General features: G+C 36.2%; 1 protein-coding gene across 1 annotated transcript; it reads right to left on the bottom strand.

Moving 5' to 3' along the window:
• Nucleotides 1-1,388: 1,388 nt before the first annotated feature.
• LOC142505043 (uncharacterized) lies at nucleotides 1,389-1,988 on the bottom strand. Its single transcript, XM_075617868.1, has 2 exons — nucleotides 1,850-1,988; nucleotides 1,389-1,654 (listed from the first exon to the last, which is right to left on the bottom strand). The coding sequence occupies exons 1-2, from the start codon at nucleotides 1,986-1,988 to the stop codon at nucleotides 1,389-1,391; spliced, it is 405 nt and encodes a 134-aa protein (XP_075473983.1).
• Nucleotides 1,989-18,866: the final 16,878 nt, after the last annotated feature.

Raw genomic sequence — 18,866 nt, 5'->3', positions numbered from 1 at the left:
TTTGATTACTCTTTTAAGAAAATTTTTAATTTTTCCGCAAATTTTAAGTTGTAAAATACGGTACGTCACATTTATGTATGGGTCACTTGCTTTGAAACATATCTCTACGCAAAATAATGTTATGTATGCTCAAGTATGTATGATGCAAGTATGTTTATGAAAAGTCTTATGATGATGGCACGTCTATGTTTATGCTACTACGTTTAAGTTTCAAGTATGTTTATGCAACTACGTTCAAGTTTCAAGTATGTTTATGCTATTACGTTCAAGTTTCATGTTTGTAAGCACTACTTTAAAGATGCATGTGATTTTATTATGTAGTACTTTCTATCTCCAGTTTATATATATTGAGTCTTTAGACTCACTAGACTTGATCGATGCAGGTGATCATGACTTTGAGGAAACGAGGGGTGGGGACCAATGAGCCGCTTGGACTGAGCAGGAGGCTAAACCTGAGGACCGCCCATGTTTTTAAGAAATTATGCAGTGTTTCAAATAGTCTGATTTCACGTTATTGTTTACGATATTTAACCAAGTGTTTTAGCAAAAGTTAATTGTGATCTTTTCGTTGCAAATATTTTGAATGATCAGTTTATTGTTATCGCAATTTGAAGGTTTCTATTTAATTAAGAAATTTTTTATTTTTTCGCAAATTTAAAGTAGTTTAAAAGTACGGTAAACAGATCAAATTGCATGCTAGTACATAGAGCATTGTCTAGGGTCAAAGGACTAATAGTTTACAACCATACCCGCAGACTATTCAACTCGATAAGTAAAACCACTTGAACAGTACGAGGGAGGGTTGTTCAGTGAATCATCACATGATTACCCATTTGTATAAATAGACATCATCATGCCCTTACCAATAAAATGGAGTTTATATAACAGATTCTAGTATCAAGTTAAAGCGACTTTTATCCTTATTTTAGGCTGCTGATTCGACTAGGAACATTTTTAGAATGTATAAACTTCCTAATGAGTTTCATGGTCTTACGTTGAGAGACAGACCTTATGGTACTTATTATATATTCAAGGACTATTTCTATGCTGCTTGCAAGAGTATACAGATAAAGTAAATGTCATAACTGGATAAAACCGTACAATATTACTAAAATAAAGATAGTTTTTTTAAATCAGAGAAAATAAAACCCAAGACACAAGTTGGCTAGCTGGACACCTACTCTAACAATCTACCACTTTCCCTACAGCCAACTACCCATGGATTTTAGACCTATTGGTTCACGATGCTTCTCAAACAATGGTCCTGGCAGGGGCTTCGTCAATGGATCAGTAATGTTATCTGCAAGGGCGACTCTCTCGATTGATATGTCTCATCTTCCCACAATCACTCGAATTATGTGGAACTTCCTCAGCATATGTTTGGATCGCTAATGAGACATCAGTTCCTTTTCTTGCGCAATGGAACCAGTGTTTTCGCGGCATACCGAGACTGGATCAATTGTTTGAGGAATGACACCCAATTCTTGAAAGAAATTCCTCATCCAAACCCCCTCCTTTACCACAAAAGATGCACCTATGTATTCGGCCTCAGTGGTTGAATCCGTTGTGGCGTCTTGCTTGGAACTCTTCCAAGAAACATCACTATTATTGAGCTTAAATACAAATTCAGAAATTGATTTTGAATCATCCATATCTGATTGGAAGCTAGAATCAGTATAGCATTCCAATTTTAATTTTCCACTCCCGTAAACCAAGAAAAAATTAATAGTTCTTCTCAACTACTTAAGAATGTCTTTCACGGCCTTCCAATGCAATGGACCAAGATTCGATTGATATGTGCTCACAATACTCAGTTCAAATGAAATGTCAGATCGAGTAGATATCATACCATATACTATACTGCCTATAGCAAACGCATACGGAATGCGGCTCATGGTTTCTATCTCTTCATCAGCCTTAGGGAATATAGAATTGGATATATTCACCCCATGACACATAGGAAAATATCCTCTCTTTGACTCCTCCATAGAGAATCTTCTCAGTATAGTATCAAAATATGTGGATTGGATGAGCTCTAACATTATAAGGCCCTAGAATTAATTATCCGCTATTTTGAAATATTTAGAATGATTATTGGGTTGTAAATTAAAATCATTAATTATACCAAATAAATTCAGGAAGTGTGTTAAAAATATGTATTTTAGAGTATCGGAGGTAATACAATATAAAATATATCCGGAGTTAAAATAACACATGAGAGCAAAATAAATTCAAATCGGGTCAAATGAGCATAAGTTACTATTTTTAGTAACTAATTGACATTATACATACATTTACCATAATTAGAAAAAGAAGAAGAAAGAGAAACCCTGTTTCTCGTCGCCCCTTCCCTGCATTTTTCCAGCCACCGTGCAGCTTCTAGCTTCAGCAGATCGAAGCTCCGATCGTCGTGGATTGTAGCTGAGTGTTGGACGAAGCTTGTAGGGGATAGAATCAAAGGAACCGAGCAGCTTAGAGCCCTGTTATGATCCATCTGCATGCGTGGTTACTTCCTTGCATTCCAGTGAGTTTAGCTTCATGTTTAGGTTGATTTGTGGACTAGAGTATTAAATTTGAAATCCATTTCATTCCTCTAATTCCTACTGTTTTTCCAGCTCGTTTTTAGTCACTGTGTAGCCGCATTTTGCTCTTTTCCGACGAGCTCCGGTGAGTGGCTTCACCTTGAGACCGCTAGCGACAAGTTTAAGTTATGATCTTGACGAGATCGAGCCCGAAATTCAAGATCTTGTTCGTATTGTAAGATGTTAGTTTTCGAGTTTTTAGCCGCTCCGATTTAATTCATTTTTATCGGTTGAAATGCGTTATATTGACGTATTGAAACGTCACTTAATTTTAATTTTAAAATATAATAAATATTACTAATTTTTTTATAAATATTTTCCTCCAACTTCGAAATCATCCAACATAAAAACTAATATTTAAAAATCTTATGTACACAAAATCCATAAATTGTCACCCACAAAATCTTACATCAATTTTAAAATAATCCAAAAACTAAAATTCAAAACAAAACATAAAATATTTAATAAAATAATACTCAAAATCTTTACTTCAAAACTTTAAATCTTAATATAGTGTGGAAAAGAAGAGTCCCTCGAGAGTGTAATCACGGACCCGATCTACTCAAGCGTTAGCGCCTCTCTCAAAATCAACCTCACCCGCGACCATCCAAATCTAGTTAGTCTAATGACTCAACATGTTCTAACCATACATAACAAATAATATATATACATGCACATGGAACTTTAAAATAAGTCTTTTAATTATATAAGCTGGCGTAAAAACTCATAATCATATATAAACCATAAATCATTAAATCAAAAATCCTTTCGTCATCGTATAATATTTTTGGTGAACTTTGATCCTTAAAAGTGAATATCCTTTATCATATCATTATGTGATCGACTGATCAGTCTATATACACCAAGTACCTAGGGGCGGGGCGTCAGAAACTCTCGTCAATAGATGTAGCCTGTGACACCCTAAAAACAAATGTGCATAAATGCAATTTTATCAGTATAAATTTTACTATTTTCATTTTTAAAATTTTATCACATTATTTGTCGGTACAAATTTTATTTGTTCAAAGTATCTAGAAATACATTAAAATACATCACAATACACTTAAAAAATTCATCAAGCACTATGAGGTTTCCATTTCAAAATCAAATACCCAAAATATAATAAAATATTATGATTAAGCTCAACATATATGTTAAGTAATTAAGTACAATAATTATTAAGTTCAATATAAGATCATTTATAATTAGGTTCAATACATAGGTTTAATATAATATAATAATTAGATACAAGAATATAATAATATTAATTTTGGATAAACATAAATAAATAAATAAAAATAAAAATAAAAAAATAATAAAAGGATAAGCATGGAATCGGCTATATATATATAGCTGAACACTTCATTTTCAAACCACCGAAGAAAGAAACAGAGGGTGAAAGAAGAAAGAAAAAATGAAGGAGGGAAGAAGAGAAGAAAATAGAAGAAAGATCTATACTCTTTTCCGAAAAATCCCAATAAATCACTAACTACTCACCTCATATCATAAAGCAACATAGCATTGGAGATGACATAAAAGGATCGCTCAAAAACCAGAAAATCAAACAAAGATATTCCGAGAAACGGTATTGGAATTCCGTTTCAAGTAAGGTAATCTACGCTTATCTTTCTCATAGCTACACACCAAACTAGAGGTCGGCTTGAACATAAAAGTTGTACCTCTTGTTGCATAGATGAGGTACATACCGCCCGTCGTCCAAAAATATTGTCGGAACTAACATTTTCGGAATGGCGGAGTACCTTAGTTAACCATACGACGATATTTAAATATGGTATTGATCGGGTAGGAATTTGAAATACTTTCAACATAAGAATTCAAGATCATAAAAAGTTACATATTCTGGAAAAAAGCCGGCCGAGCATGCCCGCCGGAACCGTCGGTGCGTGTACTGCACGCGCCGCCGTATCGGCGATTTTCCGACAGCCGAACTTTCCTAGTGATATTTCCGACTTTTTGGCCAACTTTCGTAATGTTTAGAGGTGTTTTCTAATTAATATGAATTTTGCAAACTTAAGTAAAATCAACCGAGTTAAATTTTGAACCAAAAATAATCTGGAAATGATCAGCTAGTTATTTAAAAACTCTAACATATAAATATCATTCATAACATATTTTTAGGACTTGCTCCAGCAACTTGGATTATTAATCAAGCCTAAACTGTAAGTTATCAAGCCTAAATTTGTAACAATATATACACGAATTTGTATACACCTATGTGTGTTTCTTAAATCAAACTTTTCAGAGTTTAAAACTTTGTGACGTTTGTCGATTGTTCTTCACTCGGATTGTCAAAGACGAGTTCTTTGAATGTTCACTTGAATTTCAATTGTTTATCTCATTAATATTTGTTGCTTAGTTCTTCGTAATTTAGAAGCGAATATTACAACCTTACTTGTTTCAAAAAGATCGGGACAACACAACCCTTTATTTGTTTCATCGAATCGAGAGCGTGACTCCGTTTTGAGCGCGTTTGCTTTCGTGGTCGAAGAATCGCATCATTTTGTATTAGAGCTTTTGGTTCCCTTTGATTCAAGTAAGTTTATCATTTTTATTTTCAGATCTGTGTTTATCTACCATTTGTTATCAGATTTGTTTATCCTATCATTCTTCGTCTTTCATGAATCTTGTGATTCTCGAAATTCCTGAGTCGTGAGTATTTTTTTTCTTTTTTCTTTTCCCGAGTTTGCACAAATATCCTTTGTGCAAAAAAAAAATTAGTACAAAAATTTCGAATTTTTTTCATAAATTGGTTTTGTTATTTTGTTCTATTCTCTTGTGGGAGACTTTAACTCTTCTGGGAGTCATATTCAAGTCTATCACAATAAAAAAATAAAAAAATTTTGTGCTATTATCTTGCATTGAATCTTGTTCTCAACTCTTGTGAGAGCCATATTCAAGTGTCTCTCACAATAAAAAAATTTCAAATTTCTTGTTTTTACGTAGTCCGTGTAAGTCATTTTGCAAGTGTCGTGAAGTTTGAACTTGTGAGTTTGATGCACACAAGCTACATAGCCTGAAATCATACCCTACGAGAGAATTCTCAAAATCGAGTGAAATACTTGAGGGCGAGTGTTTATTTCTTGGAGTGACGTGCTAGGTTTTGTAGTGAGGACAAAAAAAAAGAGAAAAAAAGGATTGAGTGAATTTTCATTGGAGTGACTGTGAGGATTTGTTGTGAGGAAACTTTATCTTTTATTGTTTTTACTGACCTTTTTTTGCAGGTACAATGATTGACGAACGTCAATTTCAAATAATGTTAGGAGGGTTGTATAGAATATGAGAGAAGAAGTTTAAGCCCTTACGTGACATGTATAGGCGGTGCGAGGAAGAAGTTGGGACATATGATATGCAAGATGATGAGGATAGGCGAGGTAGTAGATTTGGAGGGAATAGAGCATTGCATTTGAATCGTGATGATGATAGGCGATGTGAGGAGAATAGAAGAGTGGGAAGAAGAAGTAAACATAATGTGCATAGGGAGTCGTTGACATCTACTTGGCGGACGAGCTTGGAAGAGAAAATCATCTCTAGGCCAATGGAGTAGTCAAGACGTGACACTACCAAATATGAATATCAAGGTACATTTAAAAATTCAATTTATCGTACTTTTGATATTATATGTTGTTGGTGTTTATAAGTTGGGCATGATATTAGCAAATATCCCCGTCAGGAGGTGACGATAGTAAATTTGTCAGTTGAGCATGAATCTCAAGTGGGGGTTGAGGCTGTAGTGGAATCTGAAGTTGAGGTCGTAGTTGAACTTGAATCTGAAGTTGAGGCTAGAGTTGAAGATGATGGTATTCCATTAGTTGATGAGTCAAATGATCTAAAGCGATATACATTGGAAACTGAATCATTAGGTGGAGAAGAAGTGCTTTATTTTTCTACTATGAAGGACGAGAGTAGACATGATGAAATTTTGGCTTGTGAATGTGTTGAGGAAAAAAGTGTTTCTTTAGTTCAATTGAATCCAAAAGAAGAAGTTCTCGAGGTTAAATTGGCAAGTCAAAGTGTGAGTGAAAAAAAATTTAAAATGGCTGAAAGAAAGAGAGAACAAAAGAGTGAGATGACCATAGAAAATAAAAAGAAGAGAAAAGATGAAAATGAAAAATAGGCCAAAGAAAGAAAAAGAAAGATAAATTAAAGGTCCAAAAGAGCTTAAAGATTGAGTTTGAGAGTTTCTTATTCTTGCATAGAACCTTTCATATACCTTTATACAAAGTGGTTTATTCTCATTATGATGATATAGCCGATTCAATCCCGAGCAGTGTTATTGCCTATTTGCAGGATTTTGAAGTTTTCATGATTGGAAGACAAACGAGTCTTGTTAAAGGGAGAACCCCATGGTTTGAGCCGCAAGAATGCAAGTGCAATCGCGATGAGGTAAGGTTAGTTGGCAACGCAACATCTGAGAGGTATGATTTGCTTCCTTACCTTAAGTCATTGTCGTTTTGTTTTCAAGAGTTTGGATAACGGGTTGAAAATGTGATATTTAGGAAGTATGACTGGAATTAACCTTTGTGCCTAGGAGTCATAGAGTTGAGAATGGTGATATATTGCATGGATCAAATTTAAATGTTAGTGATTGTGATTTTTCAAAAGTTGTCAAATTGACGAGTCTTTATTATGACAATGAATTGTATGCATTATGCTCAAATCTTTGTGTTGTGTTAAATGTTTACATGGATAGTACATCAAGTGTGTCCTATTTGCATGATTCATATTTGTTTGATGATGGTTTTGGAAAGAGCATGAATGAATATAAGAATTGTTATGATCATAATGAATACAATTTTAAGGAGAATAAATTTGTCATTCTATATTCATTGCATGAGTTACGTGCTAGTGAGACATATTGTGGTGGTTTTGTTGCTGATAAAATGCATGATTAGATGTGTTGGTTGCACATGAAACGACATGTTGAGTGTCATTGTGATACATGCATTGCATACAGGAGAATGACATGCCGAGTGTATTCATATGTCGTGAATCAGTTATATTTTATTCCTAGTGAGCTTCGGTCGTGCATGTGTATGGATTTTATTTGTGTGCCAACTATGTCTAAGAAGGAGAGGAATCTGATTTTTGTGATACTTAATGATATCTTATTGTTATTATGTGGTACCATGTGTTCTTTGATGTTTGGTGTACTTGATGATTACATGGAGAGGGAAACTAAAGAGTTGGGATTCAAAATGTTGATGGCGCATGTGGGCGATAAAATATACAATCTAGTATTGAAAGATAAGCATGTTGATAATTTAATTCTTTTTATTACTAACTTGCTTTGTTTTTGTGTAGGTAGCCAAGATTTTAGGACATATATTTTTGAAGAAGGGGAGTATAATATGAATCTGGCCGAGCAAGACATGTTAAAACTTGCGATTCAAAGCTTCAAAGAATTGGGCATACATCGCAATGATGTTGGAAGATATTTCAATATAATTCAAGTGCTAAATTATGAAGAGGAGGCCAAATCGAGACCCCGGACCCGGGCGCCATACTTACTGCAAAGACGAGAATTCCAGAGCACCTGGCGCCCGAGCGGTAACTTCTTATCGCCCGAGCGCCATACATACTGTTCAAGTCTAGAAGAGCTGGCGCTTGAGAGGCAGAATCCTACCGCCTGAGCGCGCCGCCAGCGTGAAGAAGACATAGTTGCCTAGTTTAGAGTTTTAATTAGTTTGGTAACTTGATTTTGCAATCTTTTGGTTTTGTCTACAATATATACTTGAATTGTACACAGTTTAGAGAGAGATTATTGAGTTTTATGATATTTTTGAGTTTTCTCTTAATTTTTCAAAACTTGGATTTGTATACACCTATGTGTGTTTCTTAAATCAAACTTATCAAAGTTTAAAACTTTGTGGGTTTTGTCGATTGTTCTTCACTCGAATTGTCAAAGACGAGTTCTTTGAAGGTTCATTTGAATTTCAATTATTTATCTCGTTAATATTTGTTGCTAATTTTTTCGTCATTTAGAGGCGAATATTACAACCTTACTTGTTTCAAAAAAAAAATCGGGGCAACACAAACGTTTCTTTGTTTCATCGAATCAAGGGTGTGACTTCGTTTTGATCGCGTTTGCTTTTTGTGGTCGAAGAATCACATCATAGCTTCTATCCATGCGTCCCCTTATGCCAACCTCAGCCATCATTCTTCGCTTAAATGTCTCCTTTCCCGGCCTTCAAACGTCTCATATTGGCAACATGTCTTTGGGAATCATAACACAATTCATATATGCATCGTAACATTGAAACTTTGAGAAATATACGTCCAAACATTAAATAATTTGATCTAAACATTTTTCATGCTAGAAAATTATAATGCCCGAGAATTTTGTTATTGTAATCTGAAATGATTTATTGATAATTGATGTGATTTTAGACGGAAAGGATCGGACCGGGAAAGAAGAAAGAAGACTGAATTATGTGCAAGGACTGAGCCCCTCGAGCATATGCGCGACCCAGCCGGGCGCATATGTGCGAGGTAGGCAGAGAACCTCGCGCATATGCGCGACAGGACCGGCGCATATACGCGAGTATGGAAGAAAACCTCGCGCATATGCGCCGGAAGGAGACACGCATATGCGCGAGCAGGGGAAAGCTTGAAATGCCGAGACAGAGTGTCTCGCGCATATGCGCCGAGGAAGGTCGCGCATATGCGCGAGACGTGCAGCGTGAAGATGAAGCCACTTGCCCCTAGCCATGCATGATATATATATAATTTGTATTCTTTTCATTCAGAGGAAACAAGAAAAGAACGAGAGAGCTCAGAGAAAATTCCAAGTTTCTTGATACTAGAATTTGGTTTGCGGAAAATCCGTCCGTCTGAATTTCAATCCGATTTCAGTACCGTATTCCTAACGATGATAGCTTCAAATGGACGTAAGTTTTCTTATTTTTTTATATGATTTGAAAATATGATATGGAGGAAATCCTGATATGACTGATATTATCTGTTCCTATGATTGTGGTCATTGTATAATCGAAATCATATTGAAGAACGGATACCGTATAAAATTGTTATCATTTTCAGATTTGAATTGATTGAGATTATATAGATTTGGTATCAGATTATGTTTGTCGATCGATTATGAGTTAAGATTGATATCTATTGATTTGTATTGCTGGGTATATTGAGATTGTGCAGTTATGCCGTTGAAACAGAATTTGATTGAGTTCTGATTATATCCAGTATTGATTTGAGTGATATATTGATATTGTACTCCTCGATATTGTCATTGCCAGATTGAGTATTGACAGATTCGAATTCGAGACTTCAACTTAGTCAAATTGACAAGAGAAATGTATAAATCAATGTTGAACCGGGAAGACACGACTCGAGTTTGATTTGACTTGAGTTTCCCAAAACCACATACTTTATTGTATTGCATTGATGTTTGCAATTCATGAGATTGATATGCTTGGTATATTGATTTATAGCAAAGCATGTATTGAGTCCTGGGCGGATGTGCCTAGTCTGTGGGCTGATGTGCCTTGTTATTGGCTGAGTTGCCAAGTCTTCGGCAGAACTGCCAAGACACTAGACTTTTGGTGTATCGATGTTGCGTAGGAGTAGATCGACTTTTATTGCGGAGATTCGATACAGAATGCCAAAGTCTGTGAGCTGATGTGCCTTGTTATTGGCTGAGTTAGACTGGGATCCCTAGATTAGGAAAGAGTCGAGCCAGAGATTACGAGTCCAGAGTTTGATTTACAGTTTATATCGATTCACGTCTTTTATATTATGATACATGTTATTGATATCTGTTTCATGCTTTTATATCTGTTTATATGATTGCATGTATACCTTGTTTATACTGGGAATGTATTTCTCACCGGAGTTATCTAACTGTTGTTGTGTTTGTATGTGTTCCTGACAACAGGTGGGACAGGATCAGGGTCACGAAGAGGATGAGAGATTAAGAGGATGAGAGATTCAAGATTAGTGTGGAGATCCAGAATTAGAAGTAGATTTGATTTCAGCCCTTGATGTAGTTGTTGAATCTTAGTTGAGATAAATGTACTTTGTACAAGACTTGTACTCTACTTTTGATGTTTATATCAGACTGATGATTATATGTTCCACACTTATATATTTTAAAACAAAAATTTAGACCCGTATAAATTAATTGATCCTAATGATGATTAAGAAGGCTAATTAGGTTCGGATCCCCACAGCAGGTGGTATTAGAGTAGTAGGTTCCTTAGACTGGAGTAGAAGCTAGTGAGCGGGGTAGATTGAGTTTTCGTTCCTGCTTTTGCGTGCTAGCATGACATCATGTTTTACTGCTTTGAAATGCATGTTTACCTGATTATCTGATTTGATTGGAAACATGTGGTATTGAGAAATGAATCAGAACCGATTCTCGATCAGCAGTAAGATGATCAGAGGAGGACTGAAACAGATTTGTTGTATTTGGTTACTAATCCTTTTGGTAATCAGATATGCCTCCTTGAAGAATCCCAGAACAGGGAATTACCTCGAATAATCCGATGGATGATACAGTAACACATATGGAAACACTACTGAAGAGATCTTAGTTGTTAGAACCGTCGACTCTGAAGGGCACTTAGACATCTGTTGATTTTGAGAGTGGAGATAGTAGTAGCGGGAAGAAGAAAGATCATTTGAAAGCCAGAGGGAGACAGTTTAAGAAGTCTGGTAGTGGTTCATCTAGCTCTATTGGTTCACGACAGAGCCAGAGTTATACCGGATTCTATTGTAGAACATGTGAAGTGAGACATCCCACAGAGCAATGCTATGGAGTATATGGTAGTTGCAACATTTCAGGACATTTTGCGAGAGTATGTCCACAGAGAGGTTCCCAGAGATCCCAGGGAGCAGAATCATCTGGATCAGTGGCTCAGACTTATAGACGATCATCAGCTGTTCACTCCTTCCAGCCACCACCGACTACTACTCAGTCACAACAGAGGTCAGGAGGAAGCCAGACCGTTAGCCAGCCTCCGAGACAGCAGGCCAGAGTATTTTCTTTGACTAAAGAACAGGCACAGGAAGCACCATGATGTTGTTGCAGGTATTTGTTCTTTATGTGGGTATCCTGCTTACGTATTGATTGATACGGGTGCATCCCATACATTTATTTCTGAGCAATTTGCATTGAGTCATGCATTGGCTGTTGAGTCATTATCTGCTGCAGTATCTGTCACTTCTTCTTTGGGGACTGGTTTGATATCAGTGACGTCTGTTAGACATTGTATGCTACAGTATGACGGGCATGAGATTGAGTTAGATTTTATTGTACTTGGGTTGTCTGATTTTGACTACATTATTGGTATCGATATGCTGACCAAGTACAGAGCTATCGTAGATTGTTTTCAGAAGATTGTGAGATTCAGACCTGATATGGCTGATGAATGGAAAGTTTACGGTAAGGGTTGTAGATCTAGAATTCCTTTGATATCCGCATTATCTATGACTCGATTATTACAGAAAGGAGAAGAGGGTTTCCTTGTGTATTCAGTTGACGTATTGAAATCGAGCCCATCATTGGCTGATTTGCTAGTGTTATGTGAGTTTGCTGATGTATTCCCAGATGAGATTCCGGGTTTGCTTCCAGTTCGAGAGATAGACTTCAGCATTGAATTGGTACCAGGTACAGTTCTGATTTCTAGAGCTTCTTACAGAATGGCACCGATTGAATTGAAAGAATTGAAAGAGCAGTTGGAAGATTTTCTGGCCAAGGGTTACATCAGACCGAGTGTTTTGCCTTGGGGTGCTCCAGTACTGTTTGTCAGAAAGAAGGATGGTTCAATGAGACTTTGCATTGACTATCGGCAACTGAACAAGGCTACGATAAAGAACAAATATCCCTTGCCTCATATCGATGATTTATTTGATCAATTGCAGGGTTCTTCTGTTTATTCCAAGATCGATATGAGATCTGGATATCATCAGCTGAGAGTCAGAGATTCTGATATATCGAAGACAACTTTCAGAACCAGGTATGGTCATTATGAGTTTATTGTCATGCCGTTTGGTTTAACGAATGCTCCAGCTGTATTTATGGGTCTGATGAACCATATATTTCAGAAGTATCTTGATGATTTCGTGATTATATTTATTGATGATATTCTGATATATTCGAAGAATATGATTGATCATGCTGAGCATTTGAGAACTGTGTTGAGAATTCTGAGGGCTGAGAAATTGTATGCCAAATTATTGAAATGTGAATTTTGGCTGAAGCAAGTTATATTTCTGAGTCACATCATATCTGGAGATGTTATTTCTGTTGATCCTAGAAAAGTTGAGGCAGTGATCAGTTGGCCTAGACCGACTTCAGTGCCAGAGATACGCAGTTTTATGGGTTTAGCAGGCTATTACCGTCGATTTATTAAGAATTTCTCGAGCATTGCTAAGCCTATTACGCAGCTGACTTAGAAGAATGCTCCATTTGTATGGTCTGAAGAGTGTGAGTCCAGCTTTCTAGAGTTGAAGAAGAGATTGACCAGTGCTCCTGTATTGAATATTCCATCAGGTACTGTTGATTTTATTGTTTATTGTGATGCTTCTCACAGAGGATTGAGTTGTGTTTTGATGCAGCGAGGACATGTCATTGCTTATGCCTCGAGACAATTGAAGCCACATGAGTCTCGCTATCTAATTCATGATCTTGAATTGGCAGCCATCGTCTTTGCATTGAAGATATGGCGACATTATCTATATGGTGAGAAGTTTGAGATTTATTCTGATCACAAGAGTATGAAATATCTGTTTTCACAGTCTAAACTGAATATGAGGCAGCCAAGATGGTTTGATTAATTGAAAGATTTTGATTGTGAAATCAAATACTATCCAGGGAAGTCTAATGCAGCAGCTGATGCACTGAGTCAAAATGTATGTTCTTTATCCTTATCAAGGATTGGTGTTTCGAATTTGATTGAAGATTGCTGTTTGTCTGGATTAGCATTTGAAACAGATTATAGACCGTTGAGACTATATGTTGTTCAAGTTGAACCAGAGCTGATTTTGAAAATTAAAGAATCTCAGAAAGTTGATCAGAATGTGCAAAACTCGATTTCGATGGTCAGAGTAGAGCATCGATCAGAGTATCAGGTACGTGATAATGTACTGTATGTGAATAATCGTCTCGTTGTGCCAGATGTTTCAGATTTGAAACGACAGATATTGGCAGAAGCGCACAGTAGTCGATTCAGTATTCATCCTGGTGGCAGAAAGATGTATAATGATTTGAAAAGACAGTTTTGGTGGAAACAAATGAAGGCAGATATTGCAGAGTTTGTATCAAAATGTCTGAATTGCCAACAAGTGAAAGCCGAAAGGAAGAAACCAGGAGGTTTGTTGCACAACTTGTCTATTCCTGAATGAAAATGGGATTACATTTCTATGGATTTTGTGACGAAGCTACCACGTTCCTCGAAAGGGTGTGATGCGATTTGGGTCGTGATTGACAGATTGACCAAATCAGCATGTTTTATTCAGTACAAGATGACGTACAGACATGACCAGATGGCAGAGATTTATGTCAAAGAAGTGGTCAGATTGCATGGAGTGCCGAAGTCGATTGTTTCAGACCGTGATCCTCGGTTTATTGCGCACTTTTGGCATAGTTTGAAGCAAGCTCTAGGTACTAAATTGCACCTTAGTACTGCATATCATCCACAGACTGATGGACAGTCAGAGCGGACTACCTAGACATTGGAGGATATGCGTAGAGCTGTAGTGCTAGATTTTGGCACTAGTTGGCAAGATTCTTTGCTACTTTGTGAGTTTTCGTACAACAACAGCTATCAGACGAGTATAGAGATGGCTCCATTTGAAGCGTTGTACGGCAAGAAGTGCAGATCTTCCCTTTATTGGGATGATATTTCCGAGGTACCTGAGATTGGGCGTGATATGATTCGAGAGATGACTGAAAAAGTAAAGCTGATTTAGAAGAGAATGAAGATAGCTCAAGACAGACAGGCCAAATATGCCAATGTTCGTCGTCGACCGTTGGTATTTGAGGCAGGAGACAGAGTATTCCTGAAGATTTCTCCTTCCAGAGGTGTTGTCAGATTTTGCAAGAAAGGGAAGTTGTCTCCACGATATATCGGTCCGTATGAGATTCTCGAAAAGATAGGAGATCGTGCCTATCGACTCGGCTTACCGCCTTCTCTATCTGGAATACATGATGTCGTTCATGTATCTTTATTGCGGAAATATCTCCCCGATGCATCTCATATTATTCAGCCAGATGAGTCCGAACTTGATGAGACACTGAGTTATGTTGAAAATCCGATTAAGATTCTTGATCGTAAAGAAAAGCAACTCAGAACAAAGACTATTCCGCTTGTGAAAGTTCAGTGGAGTCGTCATGGCGTCGAAGAAGCTACTTGGGAAACTGAGTCAGACATGAGATAGAAATTCCCAGAGTTATTTAATTGATGTGAGTCTCTTTATTTAGCTTCTGTATATCTCCTTATTGTATCTGATTCACTATCTGATTGATTGCCTGTGATTTCGGGGACGAAATCAGATCTTAGAGCGGGAGAAATGTAATGCCCGAGAATTTTGTTATTGTAATCTGAAATGATTTATTGATAATTGATGTGATTTTAGACGGAAAGGATCGGACCGGGAAAGAAGAAAGAAGACTGAATTATGTGCGAGGACTGAGCCCCTCGCGCATATGCGCGACCCAGCCGGGCGCATATGCGCGAGGTAGGAAGAAAACCTCGCGCATATGCGCGACAGGACACGCGCATATGCGCGAGTATGGCAAAGAACCTCGCGCATATGCCCCGGAAGGAGACGCGCTTATGCAGGGGAAAGCTTGAAATGCCGAGACAGAGTGTCTCACGCATATGCGCCGAGGAAGGTCACGCATATGCGCGAGACGTGCAGCGTGAAGATGAAGCCACTTGCCCCTAGCCATGCATGATATATATATAATTTGTATTCATTTCCTTCAGAGGAAACAAGAAAAGAACAAGAGAGCTCAGGGAAAATTCCAAGTTTCTTGATACTAGAATTTAGTTTGCGGAAAATCCGTCCGTCTGAATTTCAATCCGACTTTAGTACCGTGTTCCTATCAAAAAGAGTTTCAACTGGACGTAAGTTTTCTTATGTTTTGATATGATTTGAAAATATGAAATGGAGGAAATCCTGATATGATTGATATTATCTGTTCCTATGATTGTGGTCATTGTATAATCGAAATCAGATTGAAGAACGGATACCGTATGAAATTGTTATCATTTTTAGAATTGAATTGATTGAGATTATACAGATTTGGTATTAGATTATGTTTGTCGATCGATTATGAGTTAAGATTGATATCTATTGATTTGTATTGCTGGGTATATTGAGATTGTGCAGTTATGCCGTTGAAACAGAATTTGATTGAGTTCTGATTATATCCAGTATTGATTTGAGTGGTATATTGATATTGTACTCCTCAATATTGTCATTGTCAGATTGAGTATTGACAGATTCGAATTTGAGACTTCGACTTCGTCAGATTGACAAGAGAAAGGTATAAATCAATGTTGAACCGGGAAGAAACGACTCGAGTTTGATTTGACTTGAGTTTCCAAAAACCACATAATTTATTGTATTTCATTGATGTTTGCAATTCATGAGATTGATATGCTTGGTCTATTGATTTATAGCAAATCATGTATTGAGTCCTGGGCGGATGTGCCTAGTCTGTGGGCTGATGTGCCTTGTTATTGGCTGAGTTACCAAGTCTTCGGCAGAACCGCCAAGACACTAGACTTTTGGTGTATCGATGTTGCGTGGGAGTAGATCGACTTCTATTGCGGAGATTCGATACAGAATGCAAAATTCTGTGGGCTGATGTGCCTTGTTATTGGCTGAGTTGCCAAGTCTTCGGCGGAACCGCCAAGACACTAGTCTTTTGGTGTATCGATGTTGCGTAGGAGTAGATCGACTTCTATTGCGGAGATTCGATACAGAATACCAAAGTCTGAGTTAGACCGGGATCCCTAGATTAAGAAAGAGTCGAGCCAGAGATTACGAGTCCAGAGTTTGATATACAGTTTATATCGATTCACGTCTTTCAGATTATGATATATGTTATTAATATCTGTTTAATGCTTTTATATCTGTTTAGATGATTGCATGTATACGTTGTTTATACTGGGAATGTATTTCTCATCGGAGTTATCCGGCTGTTTTTGTGTTTGAATGTGTGAATGACAACTGGTGAGACAGGATCAGGGTCACGAAAAGGATGAGAGATTAAGAGGATGAGAGATTCAAGATTAGCGTGGAGTTCCGGACTTAGAAGTAGATTTGATTTCAGCACTTGATGTAGTTGTTGAACCTTACTTGAGATAAATGTACTTTGTACAAGACTTGTACTCTACTTTTGATGTTTATATCAGACTGATGATTATATGTTCCGCACTTATGTATTTTAAAACAAAAATTTAGACCCGTATAAATTAATTGATCCTAATGATGATTAAGAAGACTAATTAGGTTCGGATCCCCACAGCAGGTGGTATTAGAGTTGTAGGTTCCTTAGACTGGAGTAGAAGCTAGTGATTATATGTTCCGCACTTATATATTTTTTTAAAAAAATTTAGACCCATATAAATTAATTGATCCTAATGATGATTAAGAAGACGAATTAGGTTCGGATACCCACCAAAATATAAATCATGCATGATATGATTTGAATTGTGCTAAAATAGAGTTTAAAAGTGTGCTTTTGCGTTTAGAACGCTCGAATATTCAATCGTTGGCACGGGTGGCAAAGAGAAACAAACGGACGATGAAAAACCTTGGATTTTTGCTCTCCAATTTTTTGAAAATTTCAGTGTTTGATGTGTCTGATTTTCGGCTGCCACTAGGAGTCTTAGAACCTTAGGTTTGTTTTTTCAATTTTCGAAAATTGGGTGTTAGACGTTACATTTTTAAGGTTTTAGGTTTGGGAATAATTAGGCCCATTAATCCTAAGTAAATTAGGCCCATCAAGGTCAATTTAATTATAAAATAAAATTTTACAAAAATCTTTTTAAAAAATAATAACTTTTGGGCCTTTAAAAGTCGTTTGTTTGACTAAAACCGGATTCCTGGATAAAATAGGGCTCGACTCGTAAAATAATTTGAACTCCGGCATTTTTAGAAAATTTTAATCTTATTTAATCATATTATCGAGCCTTGAAAACATTTATCGAAAGATATTTTCATCTTAGTCTTCCCTGGTCTCATTTCCCCGGCCTAATATTGAATATCCGGACAAAATCCTTATTTTCATAAAATCATGCAATTTAGACATTTAATCATATAAAATATATCATTTAAGCATTTAAATCAATTAAATATAATAAATAAAAAATTTAAATAATTTGCATACATGTGGTTTATGTTGACTGATTTTTGGACATTACACATATATATTGGTTTTTTACTGTAGGCTCGATCGTTGGAAAGCTTTGAGGTATAATTCGAAGAGTTATAAAATTTAGTCATATTTTTTTTTGCAATGAATTTGGGGAAGTATGATTAATAAGTTGAGTTTTTTTTAGAATTGTTGGGATTTATTTGGAGCGAAGATTAGTTAATAAATTGTATTGTTTGAAAATTTGAAATTTAAAAAAAATTGTTGAATAATTCGATATTTTAGTCGAATTTGGGATTTAAATTATGAAATGAGCAATTATTTGAAATAATATGCATATTGATGAATTATTGAGAATATTGAGATTAAGTTTTAATAACTAAATCGTTAAGTTAAATTTTTAGTAAATAAATTCAACTTTAATAATTTTTTGAAATAAGTTGATTAATTTAGTTTTATTGGCGAATTGTGGAATTATTCGGCATATTATCTTAAATTGTTAGGCCAAAGATATCAGAGTTGAGCTTATTGTGGTTCAAAGTCGGTTTAGGTATGTCAAAGTTCGGTAATGTACGACGATAAATTATATTTTATGTTTTACTTGTATTTAAGTTGAATATGTGATTTATGTGATTTTAAATGCCTTTTTGATTTATATGTTCAATTAATTGACATGTTTTATGGTGTTTAGTATAGGGCATGATATTATGGCATTCATGTTGAGCCCTGTCATTCTTGTTACCCGTTTTATTGTTGTATTGTATTCCTGACAGACATGGTTATTTCGAAATCAGCTGGCGGCTTTTGAGTCTAGTTATCTCTTATACTAAAATTATGATTGTGTATTTCTTAATGCCCGTGTGATATGCACTTGAAATATTGAAAACATACGTTGTTCATTATTGTGCCTTATTATTGTA

This window comes from Primulina tabacum, chromosome 10 (assembly GCF_025594145.1).
Source record: "Primulina tabacum isolate GXHZ01 chromosome 10, ASM2559414v2, whole genome shotgun sequence".
Lineage (NCBI taxonomy): Eukaryota > Viridiplantae > Streptophyta > Magnoliopsida > Lamiales > Gesneriaceae > Primulina > Primulina tabacum.
The sequence above is the reverse complement of the archived record's forward strand: the minus strand, read 5'-3'. Positions and strand labels throughout refer to the sequence as shown.

Coding starts and splice junctions, on each gene's coding strand:
- LOC142505043 (XM_075617868.1), bottom strand. CDS start 1,988: ATGGAGGAGTCAAAGAGAGGATATTTTCCTATGTGTCATGGGGTGAAT. Junction 1,655..1,849: donor TATAGGCAGTATAGTATATG/GTATGATATCTA, acceptor GCTTCCAATCAG/ATATGGATGATTCAAAATCA.